At 42.9% G+C, this 18,737-nt stretch overlaps 1 protein-coding gene across 5 annotated transcripts in view; it reads left to right on the forward strand.

The window, feature by feature from the left end:
* The window catches only part of stag2b (STAG2 cohesin complex component b), a 152,308-nt gene that overhangs the window by 45,733 nt on the left and 87,838 nt on the right, over positions 1-18,737 (forward strand). For 4 of the 5 annotated variants that reach the window (XM_080187416.1, XM_080187418.1, XM_080187415.1 and 1 more), the window contains exons 2-3: positions 2,547-2,698; positions 12,675-12,759. In XM_080187416.1, the coding sequence (XP_080043542.1) occupies positions 2,655-2,698; positions 12,675-12,759 (129 nt within the window). In that variant the 5' untranslated portion in view covers positions 2,547-2,654. The remainder of the gene's footprint in view (positions 1-2,546; positions 2,699-12,674; positions 12,760-18,737) is intronic. The other variant, XM_080187419.1, reaches the window with a different exon arrangement.

Genomic DNA, 18,737 nt, shown 5'->3' on the forward strand with positions numbered 1-18,737 from the left:
TTTCACTCCAGGCGTGATTCTGCTGTCAAATTGGGAAGCTTTTATCAAAATGAACTTTCCTTAACAATACAGTTTAACTATAAAAAAAAATTACCTTAACATTTATCAATTGATCACACTTAAATCTGACAAATTACAGCTTTGAGAAGCTAACCTATCTTATAGTTCCAATTCAAGCAGTGTTCCTAGTTTAGACTTCCTCTTCATAATCAGTTAGCAAACACAGCTTGCATGTTGGAACTTGGGCCAGTCCTCAAACCTCCAGAACACCACCTGAGAGGCTTATTTTTCGCCAGCAGGCCCCAACCAGCAGACTTCAGAGAGAGACAGAGACATCCTCCTTTCTGAACATGGCAGAAACTCCTCTTCATTTTAAATCACTCTTCTGTAAGCAGAGCTCCAGCCATTAACACATGATTGTCTCTGTAAAGCAACTGAATCAAAACTTCACACTGAAACTCGAGATCAAAACCAAATAAAGGAAAATTAATTAACTCAGATGAGAACACAAACATCCCTAGCTAAAATCAATCATTAGCCTCATCAGCATTCTCAGCATGTGAACTGCCTTCTTTGTAGACAAATCGACACCGTGTAAAACAGAGCTGAATTTGAACATATCCCTTACAAGAAACGTGATACAAATACATTTTTTTTTGAAGGCATATTATCATATTTTTTGCAGTTGCCTCCATTAGCTGGAATCCTGCTTCAGACTAGAACTCTTGCTTTTGCCTTGCAATCTGATGTGTTCCTGCAGCTCGAACTTCTACCTCTTGATAGCTGCTGCTGTTATGGATGGTCATTTCAGCCTGGTGGTGACAGGGCAGTTTAGTTGTTGGCAAGATGCTGTGGCAGTCCCACGAAACATGGAATCCTGAGAAGTAGCAGAAAGTCGTAATTTTGAGTAGCACAGCTGTCAGAGCATAAGTGATGCTTGGGACCCAGGTCAAATACTTAGGAGTTGCATTTTACTTTGCTTCCTGGTGAGCGTTTAAATATTCTTTACACATGAATTCTTCCCATTCCATATCTCATTCCCCTTTCGTTCCTTCTGTTTTAGCTTTCATCCATCAATTGTACTTCCCCAATTAACCTCTCTCTTTCCCACCTTTGTCACCCGCCCCCTTGCGTCATTCTTCAACTCCTTCCTCTTCCACCCCCTTGTGTGTTGCATACAACATTGGCCTTCACTTTCTTCTTGACTCCCTACCTCCTCCTCTGCAGCAATACTTTTCCATCTCTAAGAACCTTTAAGACTGCACTGGCACCATAATCTTTCTTTGCTTAGCTGGGTATTCATGTGAAAATTTCTCATCTGCATCAGTTGGATGTGGGATTAATAGATACTATAATCTTGCATACCTTTTAGAATTTTTATTGAACATTTTTTTAAAGAAAAGCATTTTTGGCTGCTGTCTTCATCCTCTGCAAAGTGCTGCTAACTATTGGAGTTGTGTCTCATGTTCAAACGGTTGTTTCTTGTTTATCTTAGACACTTGGTATTGACAAAGATTACATAAGTTATGGAAGATCTTAAATGCTAATGTTCTATAGAGGTCCACGTGAACCAATTGGTGAAGTGCAGTTAGACATACCCCACTCTGAAACCAAATGGCAGATGCTACCCAATAGAAGTTCTGTGAATTTCCCATCAAATCCCCCCACAGTTGCTTGTTACATCCAGCCAGCTGGTTTCACTGGAACCCTGACTTCCACACGAGTGTTTACATTTACACGATAGAAAAAACATAACTTGGAATTTTCTCCTAAAGAATACTTCCTCTGGGATATCTTCACCAAAAACACACTTTCAGGATTTCAGTCTCTCCTTTGAGCCTTCCTCTGCCTTGGATTGCAATGTCCATTCAAGCTTTCACACTACCCCTCATGCCAACCATGCCAACAGAACACGAATGCTTCAGAGGTTGTGTTAAAATGTTACCAAACTTTTGATTTACCCTTGCTGTCTGGCTTCTCACTTTAAATCTGATTCTTGCAGCTGGCCGTCCCTTTAACTCAGCACTTGTTTTCCTCTGTGTTTTACTCAACAGAGCAGTGTCCAAATTTTTGCTCTTTGCTCCTTTAACTGTCTTCCTGAGACATTTTTTCTCTCTCAACTTTCTGGTTTCTGGACTTAGTTTTGGCGAAGCTGCTCTCTGCAGATTCTGCTCTTTCCAGCGACTTGAGTCCAGCTTAAAATTAAACTGAAAAGCTCTTTCTAATCTAGGGTGGCCCCTGCTTGCTAAACAATCTGATTTCCCTTTACATCCTGTTTACTTTCATGTCTTAAACCCTTTAATTACCATGCAGACACAGTTTAAAGTGACCAACACCCACACATATCCAGGCACCTTTGTTTAACGCGAAGCTAACTAAAATTTTAGCCTTTTCGTATACAGGAACATAAAATTAAGTTTACTTAAAGCTATGCCTTGTTTTAAAACTATCTCTGTTTCCTGGGTGCTATTAATGTAAACTATAAATGTGAAGAAACTAAAGGGAAGGAAGTTAAAAGATTCAGTTTTATGTTTTCTTCCTTTCAGGTTTTGCGTTCTGTGACTAGAAGTGACTAGGTTGGAACTGAACACACTGCTCTTGTGAAGTGGGGAGGACAAATATAATTTATTTTTGTCACAGAAGATGTGTAGGAGATGATAGCTGAACCTGAAATACCCACAGAATTTCAGCTCCCTCAGTAAGTTGTTTTGGTTATTTAGCCACACTGTTTTCCATAATAAAAACTGCTGGTCTTGCATGTTTCCCAACTTTGTACAACTAATGTTTTTCTTTCCTGAAGCCAATGATTTGACTGGAGTATGGTTCAGTGGGCCAGTAGCCCATTTAAAAAGCTGTTTATTGTCTGTTGGCCCAGATGGTGAGTTTCAGCACCCTTTTGGACAATGGAAGAAGAAAACCCAATCCTATACTTGCTGTCACTAAACCATGGTTTATTTGATTTCATGATGTGGAGATGCCGGTGTGGGACTGGGGTAACCACAGTAAGAAGTCTGACAACACCAGGTTTAAGTCCAAGCAATTTATTTGATAGTAAACTGACAAGCTTTTGGGGTTTGCTCCTTCTTCAGGTGAATGGAGAGTCCTGGCCTCAGACGGAGCACGTAACAGCACAGACAGTTTACAGATTCCTGATTAGAATGCGAGTCTTCACAACTAACCTGCTATCCAAGTCTTACAGAGGCCGACAATGTGAATGGAAGGAGCATTAAGCACGGGTTAAAGAGATGTGTATTGTCTCTAGACAGTACAGTAAGTGAGGTTTTACAAACCCAGGCAAGTCACAGGGGTTACAGAGTGCGACATGAACCCAAGATCCCTGTCGAAACCGTCCTCATGTGCGGAACTTGGCCATCAGTCCTTGCTCAGTGACTCTGCGCTGTGTGTCGTGAAGGCCGCCTTGGAGAACGCTTACCCGAAGGTCAGAGGCCGAATGCCTGTAACCGCTGAAGTGTTCGCCAACAGGAAGGGAACAATCTTGCCTGGTGATTGTCGAGCGATGTTCATTCATCCGTTGTCGTAGCGCCTGCATGGTCTTCCCAATGTACCATGCTTCGGGACATCCTTCCCTGCAGCGTATTAGGTAGACAACGTTGGCCGAGTTGCAAGAGTATGTACCGTGTACCTGGTGGATGGTATTCTCATGTGTGATGATGTCATCCGTGTCAATGATCTGGCATGTCTTGCAGAGGTTGCTGTGGCAGGGTTGTGTGGTCTTGTGGTCACTGTTCTCCTGAAGACTGGGTAGTTTGCTGCGAACGATGGCCTGTTGGAGGTTGTGTGGTTGTCTGAAGGCAAGGAGTGGGGGTGTGGGGATGGCCCTGGCAGGATGTTCGCCTTCATCAATGATGAGTTATAAATCCGCTTTATCCTGGACCCCAATGTTTTCACCTTCAACAACCAGTTTTTCATCCAGGCACAGGGAACAGCCATGGGGACCAAATTCGCACCTCAATATGCCAACATCTTCATGCACAGGTTTGAACAAGACTTCTTCACCGCACAGGACCTTCAACCGATGCTATACACCTAGATACATTGATGACATTTTCTTCCTTTGGACTCATGGTGAACAATCACTGAAACAACTATATGATATCAACAAGTTCCACACCACCATCAGATTCACCATGGACTATTCTCCAGAATCAGTTGCATCCTTGGACACACGCATCTCCATCAAGGACGGTCACTTAAGCACCTCACTGTACCGCAAGCCCACAGACAACCTCACAATGCTCCACTTCTCCAGCTTCCACCCCAAACGCATTAAAGAAGCCATCTCCGATGGACAAGCCCTTCGTATACACAGGATCTGCTCAGATGAGGAGGATCATGATAGACACCTCCAGACGCTGGAAGATGCCCTCATAAGAACAGGATATGGGGTGCAACTCATCGATCGACAGTTCCGATGCGCCACAGCGAAGAACCGCACCGACCTCTTCAGAAGACAAACACGGGACACGGTGGACTGAGTACCCTTCGTTGTCCAGTACTTCCCCGGAGTGGAGAAGCTATGACATCATCTCCAGAGTCTTCAACATATCATTTGATGAAGACGAACATCTCGCCAGGGCCGTCCCCATACCCCCACTCCTTGCCTTCAGACAACCGCACGACCTCCAACAAGCCATCGTTTGCAGCAAACTACCCAGTCTTCAGGAGAACAGTGACCAGAAGACCACACAACCCTGCCACAGCAACCTCTGCAAGACATGCCGGATCCTCGACATGGATGACATCATCACACGTGAGAATACCGTCCACCAGGTACACAGTACATACTCTTGTAACTCGGCCAACGTTGTCTACCTAATACGCATGATGTGGATGTGCCGGCGTTGGACTGGGGTAAACACAGTAAAAAGTCTGACAACACCAGGTTTTAGTCCAACCGATTTATTTGATAGTAAACTCACAAGCTTTCGAGGGGACTGCCTCTTCGTCAGGTGAATGGAGACAAGCTTTCGAGGGGACTGCCTCTTCGTCAGGTGAATGGAGAAGAACTCTCCATTCACCTGACGAAGAGGCAGTCCCCTCGAAAGCTTGTGAGTTTACTATCAAATAAATCGGTTGGACTAAAACCTGGTGTTGTCAGACTTTTTACCTAATACGCTGCAGGAAAGGATGTCCCGAAGCATGGTACATTGGGGAGACCGTGCAGACACTACGACAACGGATAAGTGAACATCGCTCAACAATCACCAGGCAAGACTGTTCCCATCCTCTTGGTGAACACTTCAAAGGTCACGGACATTTGGCCTCTGACCTTCAGCTAAGCGATCTCCATGGTGGCCTTCACGACACACAGCGCAGAGTCGCTGAGCAGGGACTGATAGCCAAGTTCATCTCAGGAGGACGGTTTCAACGGGGATCTTGGGTTGATGTTGCACTATCTGTAACCCCTGTGACTTGCCTGGGTTTGCAAAACCTCATTTACTGTACTGTCTGGAGGCAATACGTATCTCTTTAACCTGTGCTTAATGCTCCTTCCATTCACATTGTCAGCCTCTTCAAGACTTGAATAGCAGGTTAATTGTAAAGACTCGCATTCTAATCAGTAATCTGTAAACTGTCTGTGCTGTTACGTGCTCTGTCTGAGGCCAGAACTCTCCATTCATCTGAAGAATGGGCAAACCCCAAAAGTTTGTTTACTATCAAATAAATCAGTTGGACTGAAACCTGGTGTTGTCAGACTTCTTACCTTATTAGATTTCTGCACTTAAACACAAAGTTATGATGCCAAATAAACTGTAGTACTACATCACAGTGCATTCGCTGTTGTTCAGCATTATCCACCCGAATTAACAGGTTTGGAGCATATTTCCTTTTGGTTCGTATTTTCTTTTCATGACTCAGTTCAACTTTGGCTCAATAATTGGTCCTGCTGCTGTCAATGGGGTTTCCCATTCTAAACAACCCATGCCACCAGGCAACACTTGGTGGGAGATAGCCATTGGCAGGACTGGAAGATCCCGTTGGTCAGAATGGCAGGAAAACGCCAGCCCTTTGTTTACATTATTTAAATGAGCCATAGAAGCCCTACAGTGCAGAAGGAGGCCATTTGGCCCCTTGAGCCTGCACTGGCAACAATCCCATCCAGGCCCTATCCCTGTAACCCCATGTGGTTACCCTGATAATCCCCCAGACACTAAGGGGCAATTTAGCATGGCCAATCCACCTAACCTGCACATCTTTTGGAATGTGTGAGGAAACTGTGGGGAGAAAGTTTAGAAGAATGAGAGGAGATCTCATTGAGACGTATAAGATGATGAATGGAATGGATAGGATAGAGGTGGAAAGACTCTTCCCGCTCAAAAAAGACAATAGGACTAGGGGGCACAGCCTCAAGATAAAAGGGGGGCGGTTTAGAACGGAGTTGAGGAGGAACTTCTTCACTCAAAGGGTGGTGAATCTCTGGAATTCTCTGACCGTTGAAGTGGTGGAGGCTGCCTCGCTAAATATTTTTAAGACGCGGGTTGATGGGTTTTTGATAAGAGAGGGGATTAAGGGTTATGGGGAGAGGGCGGGAAAGTGGAACTGAGCAGCGACAGATCAGCCATGATCTTACTGAATGGCGGGGCAGGCTCGAAGGGCTGGATGGCCTACTCCTGCTCCTATTTCTTATGTTCTTATGAAACCCACGCAGATACAGGGATAACATGCTGACTCCACACAAAGTCACCTGAGGCTGGAATTGAACCTGGTCCCTGGTGCTGAGAGGCAGCAGTGTTAACTGTTGAAGCTATTTAGTCTACAGAGATTGGCCCACCTAGTCTAACCGCTGCCCTTAATTTCTCCGGGGCAGTCTGGCCTGACCGTTTTGCCGGGGCAGCCTGGCCTGACCACGGCCATCTCTCCTGAGCTCTCTGGCCTGTCCAGTGAAAATGAAAGTTCAACAGATTTCCTTTAGTAATTTCAGCTTTTCTTAGATCTCTCAATAAATTTATTCCTATCTTCATCCCTTTGACTTGGAGATCCTGAAGCTGCAGATCTTCACCCTGATTTAATCTAATACGTGCTGAAAGAGAAAAATTAGCTTTACCTCTTGATTTGTAATTATCTGATGCCAGGTGAAGGGCATTTGAACCCTTGCTGTCCAGCATGTCTTGCTGCGTTGCTTTCAGACGCCTGTTGCTTGATTTTATTTATTAAGCACAAGGCTTCCAAAAATTAGGCACTACATTCTGACTGCGAAGTCTGAGCTGCACAAAAGCAACTCAAGGTCACTAACAGCATCTACCTTCACTGTGAACTCTGTCACTAAATAACTCTATCATCAAGAAAGGATCAAGGTAACAGTGTTGTGACAACATCAATTCTGTGATTCATTGCAACTTACACAACAACCATCGTGATTTGGGTATTCATCCTTCATTGGTGCTTCGTTTATGCCCTGAATTTACTCCCTTTACACCGTGACAGAACTGTCATTACTCAGGGTTGCAGTAGTTGAAGAGAAAGCTTACCATCACTTTTTCACAGGGCACCTTACCTCAAGAATTGCAACCTAGTCTACGTTAGCAAATTAAAAAGAGATCCAAGTTTATGATGAACGTACTTGAACATACCTGGCTTGTTGCAACATTGCTCTTAATACCCTCTTCTCTGCCTGCCCTCTCCCCTTCAAAGACTTGTGGCGAGGAACTGAATATAAAAAAGCCAAGAAACGCATTCAAACTCGAGGAAAAATGCTACATGTAGGGATGAAGAGATAAAATGTAGCTAAATAATTTAAGCGTAATAAATACTGTCAGAAAAAGTGGGAACGCTAAAACTGAGCATGCACATAGTATTTCCTCAAACTTTCACTTGGGAGAAATGCACAGCATAATCTCAAAACAAAACAAATCAATTCACTATTATTGGGAATGCTAAACAGATAAATTGTAAGAGCTTGAACATGATCAGTATTTGAGTTAGATGGAATTTATGTTGAGTATTAGAGACGAGGTAGGAACTTGGTAAGGAAATGGACCTAACCAGATTGGTGAAGAAAGGAGGAAATAGAATGGTCACAGAATAATTTCGTGCCCTTTTTCAAGAAAGGTTGCTTGAACAAACGAGTAAATTTGATCTCATCTAAAACTCTTAAGCTGTGCAACAGCCATCCAGGAAGTGTGAAGGAAGTCTGGCTTTCTAAGGAGAAGGTTATTCGTTTTAGTGGGGAGAATAGAAAAAAAATAAATACAGTATTTGTTCAATGGCAAGGAACTTTTAAACGTTGATGTTCCAAGATTGTTGGTTGTCCTTGTACAAGAAATACAGAAAACTGCAAGTAAAAACAAATCAAATGGCTTGTTGACCTTTGGAAGGAATTTGTGTAATACTAGGTTATTTTTTACTATAATTGTACATGACTTTGTGCCTGTGCCTGGTGTACTCTGCTTTTTTCATCATATGCCCTTCCTTTAATATCTCGAAGGCAGCAGAAAAACTCAATAAACTGACCGGCAGGACATAAGAATTTTCTCACGATAAGACCTCCACTCTCTGGAGTTAAGAAGAAAGTGAGGTGTGCACATTGAATCATTTAATATTGAGGGGGCTTGATTAGGTAGATGCTGAGTTTTCCTTGATTGTAGAGTCTGGAACCAGTAGTCTTAGGAAGTTGAGTCTGCTATTTAAGACTGAGGTAGGGCATTTCTGCACTGAGGATTGAGTCTTTGTAATTAACTGTCCTGATATGTACACTTGGCCATTGAATATATTCAAGGGCACGACAGATTTTTTAGTTGGAGGGGAATTGTGAGATGTGGGATTGAGACAGGTAGACTGACCTTTGAGGTCAAAATCAGCTGTGATCTTAAGAATGGCAAAGTAGGCACGAGTGGTCCTAGAGGCTTTTACTGCTATTTTTACATTCACTGATGAGTAGAGTGGAATGCTTCAGGGTTTGGTGTTTGTATCACTACTCCTTTGAATTTTTGCAATGACTTTCGATTCAGAAGATGCAAGGGGAGGGGTGGGTGGTGGTGGGTTGGTGGTAATACGGAAGGATACTGAATTACCTCTATTTAAATCTGAACTATATGATCCTACTGCTGGGATTACATGCCCCAGTCACACTAGTTTAAATACTCCCCAATTGAACGAGCAAAAGCCGTGTCCTGCAATGATATTGGTTCCAGCTCTGAGTGCAGCCTGTCCAGTTTATGCAGTTTCCACCTTTCCCAGAAGCAGTTACAATGCCCCAAGAATCTGAATGCCTCCTGGCTACACCATCTCTCCGACCATGCATTCATCTGGTTTAGCCTATTCCTGCTCTTGCTAGTGCGTGGAAGTGGGAGGAATCTTGAGGTTGTTATGTCTGAAGTCCTGCATTTTAATTTAACTTCGAGTACTTAGCTTGCAGGTCCTCCTCCCTTAATTTACCTATGTCATTGATACCGATGTGTACCATGACCGCTGGTGTTCTCCTTCTCTCCACAGAATGCCTTGCAGCCACTCCGTCACCAGGGAAGAAACTTGCTATCCTTGATTATGTTTGCAGCCACGGAAGTGTCTGCCTGTGTCCCTAATTATTAAATCCCATGTCACAGTGGTCCTGTTAGTCGTTTTCCTCCTGCCCCTTTAAGCAGCAGAACTATCCACGGAACCGTGAACTTGTCTGCTTTCCCTTGAGAGGCCATCACCTCCACAACAGTATCCAAAGCATGTGCTTGAGAGGGACTTATGCACTACCTTCCTGAGTCTTGTACTGTTCCTGATGGTCACCCTTTCCCTTTCTGTCTGTGGAATCCTGATCTGCAGTGTGACCACCTCGCTGAACGTGCTACCCACAATTTGTTCAGCATTGCTTCTCTGACTTGCATCTAATGCAAATATATTTCTCAAATAAGGGCATCAAAACTGAATACAGTATTCTGGGTATGCTTTCGTCAATGCCCTATTGTTGTACCAAGATTTCCCTACAAATCCCATTGAAGTAAAGACCAACAACTGCCTGCATGGGATCCCTCTGTACTGCAGAGTTCTTTAGTTTTTCTGTTTAAATGAGATTCTACTTTTCTGTTTTTCCTGTTGAAGTGGAAACATCATATTTTCCTACATTGCACTTCATTTGCTATTTAATCTGTTTAACTCATTTAACCTATCTATAGCCCTTCATAAATCCCAAATGGTTGCCTGAGCATCTTGCTGCAAAGTTGTGTTTTTCGGCAAAAATGTACTTTTTTAGAACATGACAAAACATTTCAAAATGGTCATTATTGAAAGTGCAGCGATTGCCAAATTTCTTGCAGACATTTTACACTGCTGAGGTGCTTCAATAAATTGTGATGCAAACAATATTTACTGTATACGTTCAGTGTAAGTCATAGAGCCCAAGAGATTCCATCCAATTTCCTTGATACGCTGTGGCTGAATGGCCTTACACAGTATCCTTTCCCCATTATGCCCCTGTGACAGTTGTCTCAAGCTTTATGGCCTCACTTAGCATCTTGAAATTTGCCAGTCTGCATCATTCGGTCGTAGGCAACTCTTTGCACTGAAAGCCAAATAGGTTTTGGCCTTCAAGTTGGTGATCCTCCACTGTGGTTGATTGTCTCACTGTGTACCCTTGGAAATAGCCCATGAAACAGTGTGTCCTTGTCACCAGTCTGCTTAGGATGAACTGTGACAAAAAGCACTGCATCTCTCTCCATACCTCCTTGCGAAGGCACATTCTAGAAAGATATGAATCCCACCGCTGCCACCTTAATGCAAGGAGGGGTGAGAGTCTGGGCATGTAGGAAGCATTTGACTCGGAGGGCTGTTATGATCATGAGCCAAGTTGTGTCTTGGCATTTGTTTGAAAGACATTCTGCCAGATTACTTTGACAGCCTGCTCAGGAAACTGGTGGATCAGACAGGATCCATCATCAACCATTGCTTGGACCAGTAAATAAATCTGGCTGTTCTCCTGAATTGCAGGATTGCAGTCCGTAATTACTCGCTGTTTCCAAGTTAAAAGTAGTTGTGCAAAGTTTTTGGAGAAGTCTCTAAGAATTATATGAAGAATGCTCTGACTTGTTTTAGATTTAGATGAAGGCAGTCTGATGCCTGAAATTTGAAAATATTGCTTTTGCCACAAGGAAATGGTTTGAGGTTTTCTGTCATTGACCTAGAGATGAACTTGCAACCTCATTCGTGCTATTCCTCTATAAACTTGAGGTCATTCAAAACTCTAGCAATGTCCTTACTTGTAGGATGCCCCATTCCCTGTCACCCTGATACTGCTGACCTACACTGGCTCTCTGTCAAACAATGGTTTTAAAATTTTCATCCTTGTTTTTGAATTCCTTCATGGCTTCACCTTTCTCTAATCTTTTCAAACTTTTATAATAGCCCAAGATACCAGCACTCCTGGCGTTTTGTGGAATCATCTCGGCCACCAATGATAAAGTGCTTTACTTGCCTAGGCCCCAAGCTCTAGAATTCCCTCCCTACCTTGCTCTCCTCCTTTTAAGATACTTTTTGAAACCTAATTTTGTGACCAAGCTTTTGGTCACCTGACCTATTTCCTTTTGTGGCTTGGTGTTTATATTTTATAATACCTGTATGAAGCGCTTTTGGAATGTTTTGTTGTGTCAAAGGTGTCATTAAATGCAAGTTTCTATTTTTGAGGTGTTGTTTGTGGGAACGATGCATGTTTACATCAGATCAAAGATAGCAGTTATTGACTCTTCAGCTTTCTTGCAATTGCATATTCAGTTGATTGCTGTTGGATTGATTTACTCTGGTGTCTCCACCCAATAGATAGAAGTCACATAGAAAATTGATCTGAAGAACTAATATATAAATTGAATTTACCTTGGCTTTAAGTCAGCTTTGCAAGGAAAGTAACCTTGTATTGTGCTCCGCCTCTGTTAGCATTAATAATGTTGGAACTTTGTTTTTTTTTCCCCTTGCTGCTCAAGCCCCTGATCTTGGGCGGTTTGGGGGTCAAAATATATCTCTTGGTGTAGATAGAGAAGCAGTCACTTGTTTTCAGTGTTTCTGTAAAACATAATTATGGGAATGTAAGATATTCATGTAGCTAAACTTGCAAGTACTTGTTTATCCATTTCACAATCATTCAAAAATGCATATACAAAATCTTATTCCTAAATCTGCAGTCTTCTGAAATGTATTCTTATGTTATGATTTTTACCCCCCCCACGTGTAAGAAAGCAGATTTTTCTAACTGAAACAAAAATTTCCTCAAGGGCATGTTCATTGGAAGAGTTTAAGTTCTACTTAATTTATCCTTGCCAAGGCATTTGCCATATTCCTGTTTTCTTTGCATGTTTATTAGTAGACAGAAGGTAGTGGTGTCATCAGTGAGTTGTTCACAAGTATTACTTTCTCTTTCTGGCGATACAAAATACTTAGCAGATACATGTGTAATCAAGCTCAGATACAAGAATGCCTTGTTTTAGAGCTTCTATTCAGTGAATCTTTGCTTCCAGTGTTATATGCAGTGATAAGATCTATATATAATTAATGCACAAAATGATCAGTGGCATACGTTATTGTGACATGGCCTCGTGCAATCACACAACTTATTGGTGACTTTATTTTGGTAGTGATAGATTTTTTGGTTGCTATTTTGCCAAATGTTAGCTGGCAAATGAAATTTTTGTTTATTGGGATTGACTTAATACTAACACCTGGTTTAACTTTCTTACCAGGGAGACTGAAACACATTTCTCCTCTGATACTGATTTTGAAGACTTTGATGGAAAAGCTTACAATCCAACCAAGGTGAAAAGCACTGTACGTTTACCAGTCAATTAGTAGATTTGTTTTTGCATGCAATAAAGGTTATACTGTTTGTCATATCCATGCTTTTGGGTTTCACCTAATGTTTGCAAACAATGTTTGTGAAAGCTGTGTATAATTGTATTGACAATGCATATTTTCTTCGTTCCACAAACAAAATAGGCTTGAGATTATCTAAAATAGTTGAATTCAGTGTTGAATCCAGAAGGCTGAAGGATGAGGTGGTGTATGTTGAGTTTCTTTGGAACATTGTAGCAGCTTTTGGAACTTGTGCAGCAGTGGGCATCACTGCTACACATCTGCGAGGTTGAAAGTTTTGGTGTGGCATGCGTATGGATACGATCACCCCACAACTCAAGCTTATGCATAATTGCAGAGAAGGAATAGTGACTGCTAGGCAGTCAAAAAGGACCAGTGGTGCAAGAGTCCCCTGAATGCATCTCACTCTTCAACTGGCAAGAATTCTGAATGCCAGTGAGAGTAATACTCCTCTGGAGTGCAGCCATAGCCAGGTTCAGTACAAAGATTGAGAAATCAATTATGTTGGGAGATCCAATTATTAGGGGTGTAGACAAGTATTTCTGTACCTGCAGATGTTAATCAAGGATGGTGTGTGACTTCTCTGGTTCTTGGATCAAGGATGTTGCTGAATAGCTGCCAAACCCTCTTAAGAGCAGAGGCTAAAATGCCAGCAGTCGTGATCAATATCCATGCCAGCAACATAAGTAAAAAAAAAGGGATAAGCTCCAGACAGAGTTTAGAGAGCTAGGAAAGAAATTCAAAAGCAAGACCTCAAAGATAGTAATTACTGAATTGCTCCCAATACTATACGCTTGTGACTAAACGAAAGAGGATGGAATGATAGCTGGGAGATAGAGCAGAAGTGAGAACTTAACGTTTGTGGAGCATTGGGACCAGTTCCGGGGAAAATGGAACGTGTTGGAAGGAAGGGTTGCACCTAAATAGAGTTAGAAATCTTGGCCTTGTAGGGCTATTTGCCTGTGCTATTAGGGAGGGTTCAAAGTAAATTAGCAGGGCTGTGGGTATTAGGAAATGTTAGCGAGGGAATTGGAAGAGACAGATCACACTGGAGAAGGAAAGAACAGGGTTAGACAGGGCAGATGATATAAAAATGTTCCCAATAGTGAGGAAGTCCAGAACTAGGGTTCATAGTTTGAAGATAAGGGGAAAAACCTTTTAAAACAGGTGAGAAGAAATTTCTTCACGTGTGTGGTGAATATGTGGAATTCACTGACACAAAGTAGTTGAGGCCAAAATGTTGTATGGTTTTAAGAAGGGATTAGATAGAGCTCTTGAAGCTCAAGTAATACGGGGAGGAATCAAGATATTGAATTCATTGATCAGCCATAGCAAAATGGCTCTTGGGGGGAGTCGGAGTGAATGAAATAAGGCCTAAATTGTGTTTATTGTGCATGTCTGAATATGCATGTGGTAGATAAGGTTGGTGAACTGCAAGCATTGCACGAGATGGGAATATGATGTTGTGACAATAATGGAGATAAAGCTTAAAAAAAGGCAGATGAGAGTCTTAAATATTCCTGGATTAAATGTCATCAGCAAAGATCAGGAAGGAAAGAAAGAAGTGGAGGAGCAGCAGTGGTTGAGCTTCAGTGCTGGAGAGAAAGGATGTCCGAGAGATGTCAAGGATAGAATCTATTTGCTTAGCTAAGAAACAGTTGAGGTATCATTACGTTGTTTGGTGTATCCACTAGGCCACTATCGAGTGAGAAAGATGGGCAGAAATAAACTTGCTGAGAAACTGCAGGCAGGTGCAAGAGCAGTGGAACGGTTGTCAAGGAGGACTTCAACTATCCCAATATAGGCTGGAATTGTAATAGTGGAACAGGCAGAAAGGAGGAAGAGTTGATGAATTGTGATCAGGAGAATTTTTGAGATCAGTATGTTTCTGACCCAATGAGGGAGAAGGCATTGCTGGATCTGATTCTGGGAAATGAATCGGCTGAAATGGGTAAAGTTTCAACTAGGATTAAGTTAACACTGCCATGAAGTTACTGTGAAAATCTCTAGTCACCACACTCAGTGCACCTGAACAGGTGCCAAAGGGAGAATTTAGTTTGGGAATGCACCTAACCATCTTTTTGAATGTGGAAGGAAACCAGAGCACCCAGAGGAAACCCGTGCAGGCTCAGCACAAGAGTGACCCAAGCCCGAAATCAAACCTGGGTCCCTGGCACTGTGAGGCAGCAGTGCTACCACTGTGCTGCCGGATGCTTTAGCCAGGGAATGATTACAGGACAGTGATCATAGCACCACAAGCTATGGAAAGGACAAGGAGTAATCCAGAGTTAAAATAATTAACTGGGGGAGGAACTGACTTCACTGAGGTGAAAAGAGACCTAGCCCTGGTAAATTGGAATCCAATTTGGCCTGCAAAAATGTCATGGAACAATGGGCTGCTTTCAAAGAGGAGATAGTTTGGATACACTGAGTACATTTCCACAAGTGGGAAGGGCCAGATAAAATCAAAGCTACCTGGATGACACTGATAGAGTAAGATAGAGCAGAAAAAAAATGCATGCGACATGAAATCAGAGTTGAAGTGGAGGTTTTCAAAATGTGGAGGGGTCTGGGCAGAGTATGAAGAAGACACTGAATCCAAAAGCCTTGGTCCCAAATAATAAAAGGATGGTAAAAGGAGGAGTGCAGCCAAATGGGAACCTAAAAGGACATTTATGGTCATAGGTGGGGAACGTGGCTGAGATAGTACTTTGTGTCTGTCTTTACCAAGGAAAACACAGTAAAAAGTCTGACAACACCTGGTTTAAGTCCAACCGATTTATTTGATAGTACACTCACTAGCTTTCGGGTTAGTCCCTTCATCAGGTGAATGGAGAGTTCTGGCCTCAGACAGAACATATAAAGCGCAGACAGTTTACAGATTACTGATTAGAATGCGAATCTTTACACCTAACCTGCTGTTCAAGTCTTAAAGTGGCTGACAATGTGAGTGGAAAGAGCACTGATCACAGGTTAAAGAGATGTGTATTGTCTCCAGACAGTACAGTAAGTGAGGTTTTGCAAACCCAAGCAAGTCACGGGGGTTACAGAGTGCGACGTGAACCCAAGGTCCTTGTTGAGACTGTCCTCGTGTGTGCAGAACTTGGCTATCAGTCTCTGCTCAGCGACTGCGCTGTCGTGTGTCGTGAAGGCTGCCTTGGAGAATGCTTACCCGAAGGTCAGAGACTGAATGCCCGTGACCACTGAAGTGTTCGCCAACAGGAAGGGAGCAGTCTTGCCTGGTGATTGTCGAGCGATGTTCATTCATCCGTTGTCGTAGCGTCTCCCCAATGTACCATGCTTCGGGACATCCTTTCTTGCAACGTATCAGGTAGACAACATTGGCTGAGTTGCAAGAGTATTTACCGTGTACCTGGTGGATGGTATTCTCACGTGTGATGATGTCATCCGTGTCAATGATCCGGCATGTCTTGCAGAGGTTGCTGTGGCAGGGTTGTGTGGTATTGTGGTCACTGTTCTCCTGAAGACTGGGTAGTTTGCTGCGAACAATGATCTGTTTGAGGTTGAGTGGTTGTCTGAAAGCAAGAAGTGGGGGTGTGGGGATGGCCCTGGCGAGATGTTCGTCTTTATCAATGATATGTTGAAGTCTCCGGAGAAGATGTCGTAGCTTCTCCGCTCCGGGGAAGTACTGGACGACAAAGGGTACTCTGTTCACCGTGTCCCGTGTTTGTCTTCTGAGGAGATCGGTGCGGTTTTTTGCTGTGGCGCATCGGAACTGTCGATCTCTGAGTCGAGCGCCATATCCTGTTCTTATGAGGACATCTTTCAGCATCTGGAGGTGTCTGTCACGATCCTCCTCATCTGAGTAAATCCTGTGTATGTGGAGGGCTTGTCCATCGTAGATGGCTTCTTTAACATGTTTAGGGTGGAAGCTGGAGAAGTGGAGCATTGTGAGATTGTCTGTGGGCTTGCGGTACAGTGAGGTGCTGAAGTGACCGTCCTTGATGGAGATGCGTGTGTCCAAGAATGCAACTGATTCTGGGGAATAGTCCATGGTGAGTCTGATGGTGGGATGGAACTTGTTGATGTCCTCATATAGATGTTTGTGATTGGTAATTCAGTGATTCAGATCTGTAAACTGTTTGTGCTTTATATGCTCTGTCTGAGGCCAGAATTCTCCATTCACCTGATGAAGGGACTAACCCGAAAGCTAGTGAGTGTACTATCAAATAAATCGGTTGGACTTGAACCTGGTGTTGTCAGACTTTTTACTGTGTTTACCCCAGTCCAACGCCGGCACATCCACATCATGTTTACCAAGGAAGACAGCGCAGCCCAATTCATACTGAAAGAAGAGGCTGTTGAGACACAGATTGGGCTGCAAGTTCAGAGAGGAAATATTTGCTAGGTTGGCTGTACTTAAAAGTGGCAAGTCACCAGGCCTGGATGAGAGACATCCAAGGATACTGAGAGAAGTCAGCATGGAAATTGCAGAGGCACTAGCCACAATCTTCCAATTGTCCTCAGATACTGGGGTGGTGCTAGAGGGCTGGAGAATCGCAGATGTGTGAGGCTAAGCCCAGCAACTGTAGTCCAGTTGGTTGAACTTTGGCTGTGAGAAAGCTTTTCGAAATGATAATTTGGTACAAAATTGACTTTCAGTTAGACAAATTGTGGATTAAGGAAAGCCAGTTTGGACCTGTTTAGGGCATATCATGTTTAACTAACTCGCTTGATTTTTGGGGGTTATGGAGTGGATTACTGATGATCTTGAGTTAATGGGAGACCACATAACAGGCTTGTCAGCAAAGTTTGAAGTCCATGGAATAGAAGGAACAGTTATAGCATGGTTGCCAAATTGATGGGGTGCCAGGAAAGTATTAATGTATGCTCGGTTTTCTGACTGGAGGATGACGTATAGTTGGTGTCCCCATGGCTGTGTTCAGACAGATGCTTTTCTTGTTGTAGATTTATAATCCAGACTCTGGTATGTAGAACACAACTTCTTCAAAAATTGTAGGTGACATGAAATGACATGGCAATGTGGAGGATAGTGAAAAACATCACTTAAGCAAGCACGTGGGATTGGCAAAGAAGTGGCAGATGAAACTTCATGTAGCCAAATGTAAAGGTATTAAGTTTGGTAGAAAGAATGAGGAGAGCTAATATAAAACACAAGGTACGGTTCCAGTAGGGATGTAAGACAACAGGAACCAGTGGGTTTATGAAGACAAATTATTGAAGATGGCAGAGCAGGTTAAAGCACATGGGATCATGGGTTTTATAAATAGAGCCGTAGTGTACTGAAGCAAGGAACTTGTGATTTAATATTGGTTTGATCATATCTGGAGGATTGTGTTCAATTTTGGAAAACACATTTTAAGAATGATGCGAAGACACTGGACAGGGTGTAGAAATGATGTGTGAGAATGATTCCAGGAATGAGGAACTTCAGCTATATGGATACTTTGGTGAAATTGGGAGTTTGAAGAAAAGAGAGTTTAAATGGAGGTGTTGAAAATATGCTGGAGTCCGGATCAAGTAGATGGGGAAGAATTGTTCCTACTGACAGGATGAAAAACCAGAGGATTTAAGGTGATTGAGAAAGCATTGGTGACATGAGCAAATACTTTTTGTATACTGCTTGATAGGATCTAGAATGCTCTGCTGTGTGTGTAGTGAAGGCAGATTCAGTTGAAGCCTTCGAAAGAGATTTGGCAAATTATCTGAATCAAAGCAATTTGCAGAACTGGGCAGCATGGCACAGTGGTTAACACAACTTCATCACAGTGCCAGGGACCCGGATTCAATATCATCCTCTGGTGACTGTCAGTGTGGAGTCTGCATGTTCTCCCCATATTTGCGTGGGTTTCCTTTGGGTACTCCGGTTACCTCCCATTATTCCAACAATGTGCAGATTAGGTTAATTGGCCCGCTAAATTGCCCCTTAGTTCCAGGCGGATTTGTAGGGT

This window comes from Carcharhinus amblyrhynchos, chromosome 4, assembly GCF_965287045.1.
Source record: "Carcharhinus amblyrhynchos chromosome 4, sCarAmb.v2.hapA, whole genome shotgun sequence".
Taxonomy (NCBI): domain Eukaryota; kingdom Metazoa; phylum Chordata; class Chondrichthyes; order Carcharhiniformes; family Carcharhinidae; genus Carcharhinus; species Carcharhinus amblyrhynchos.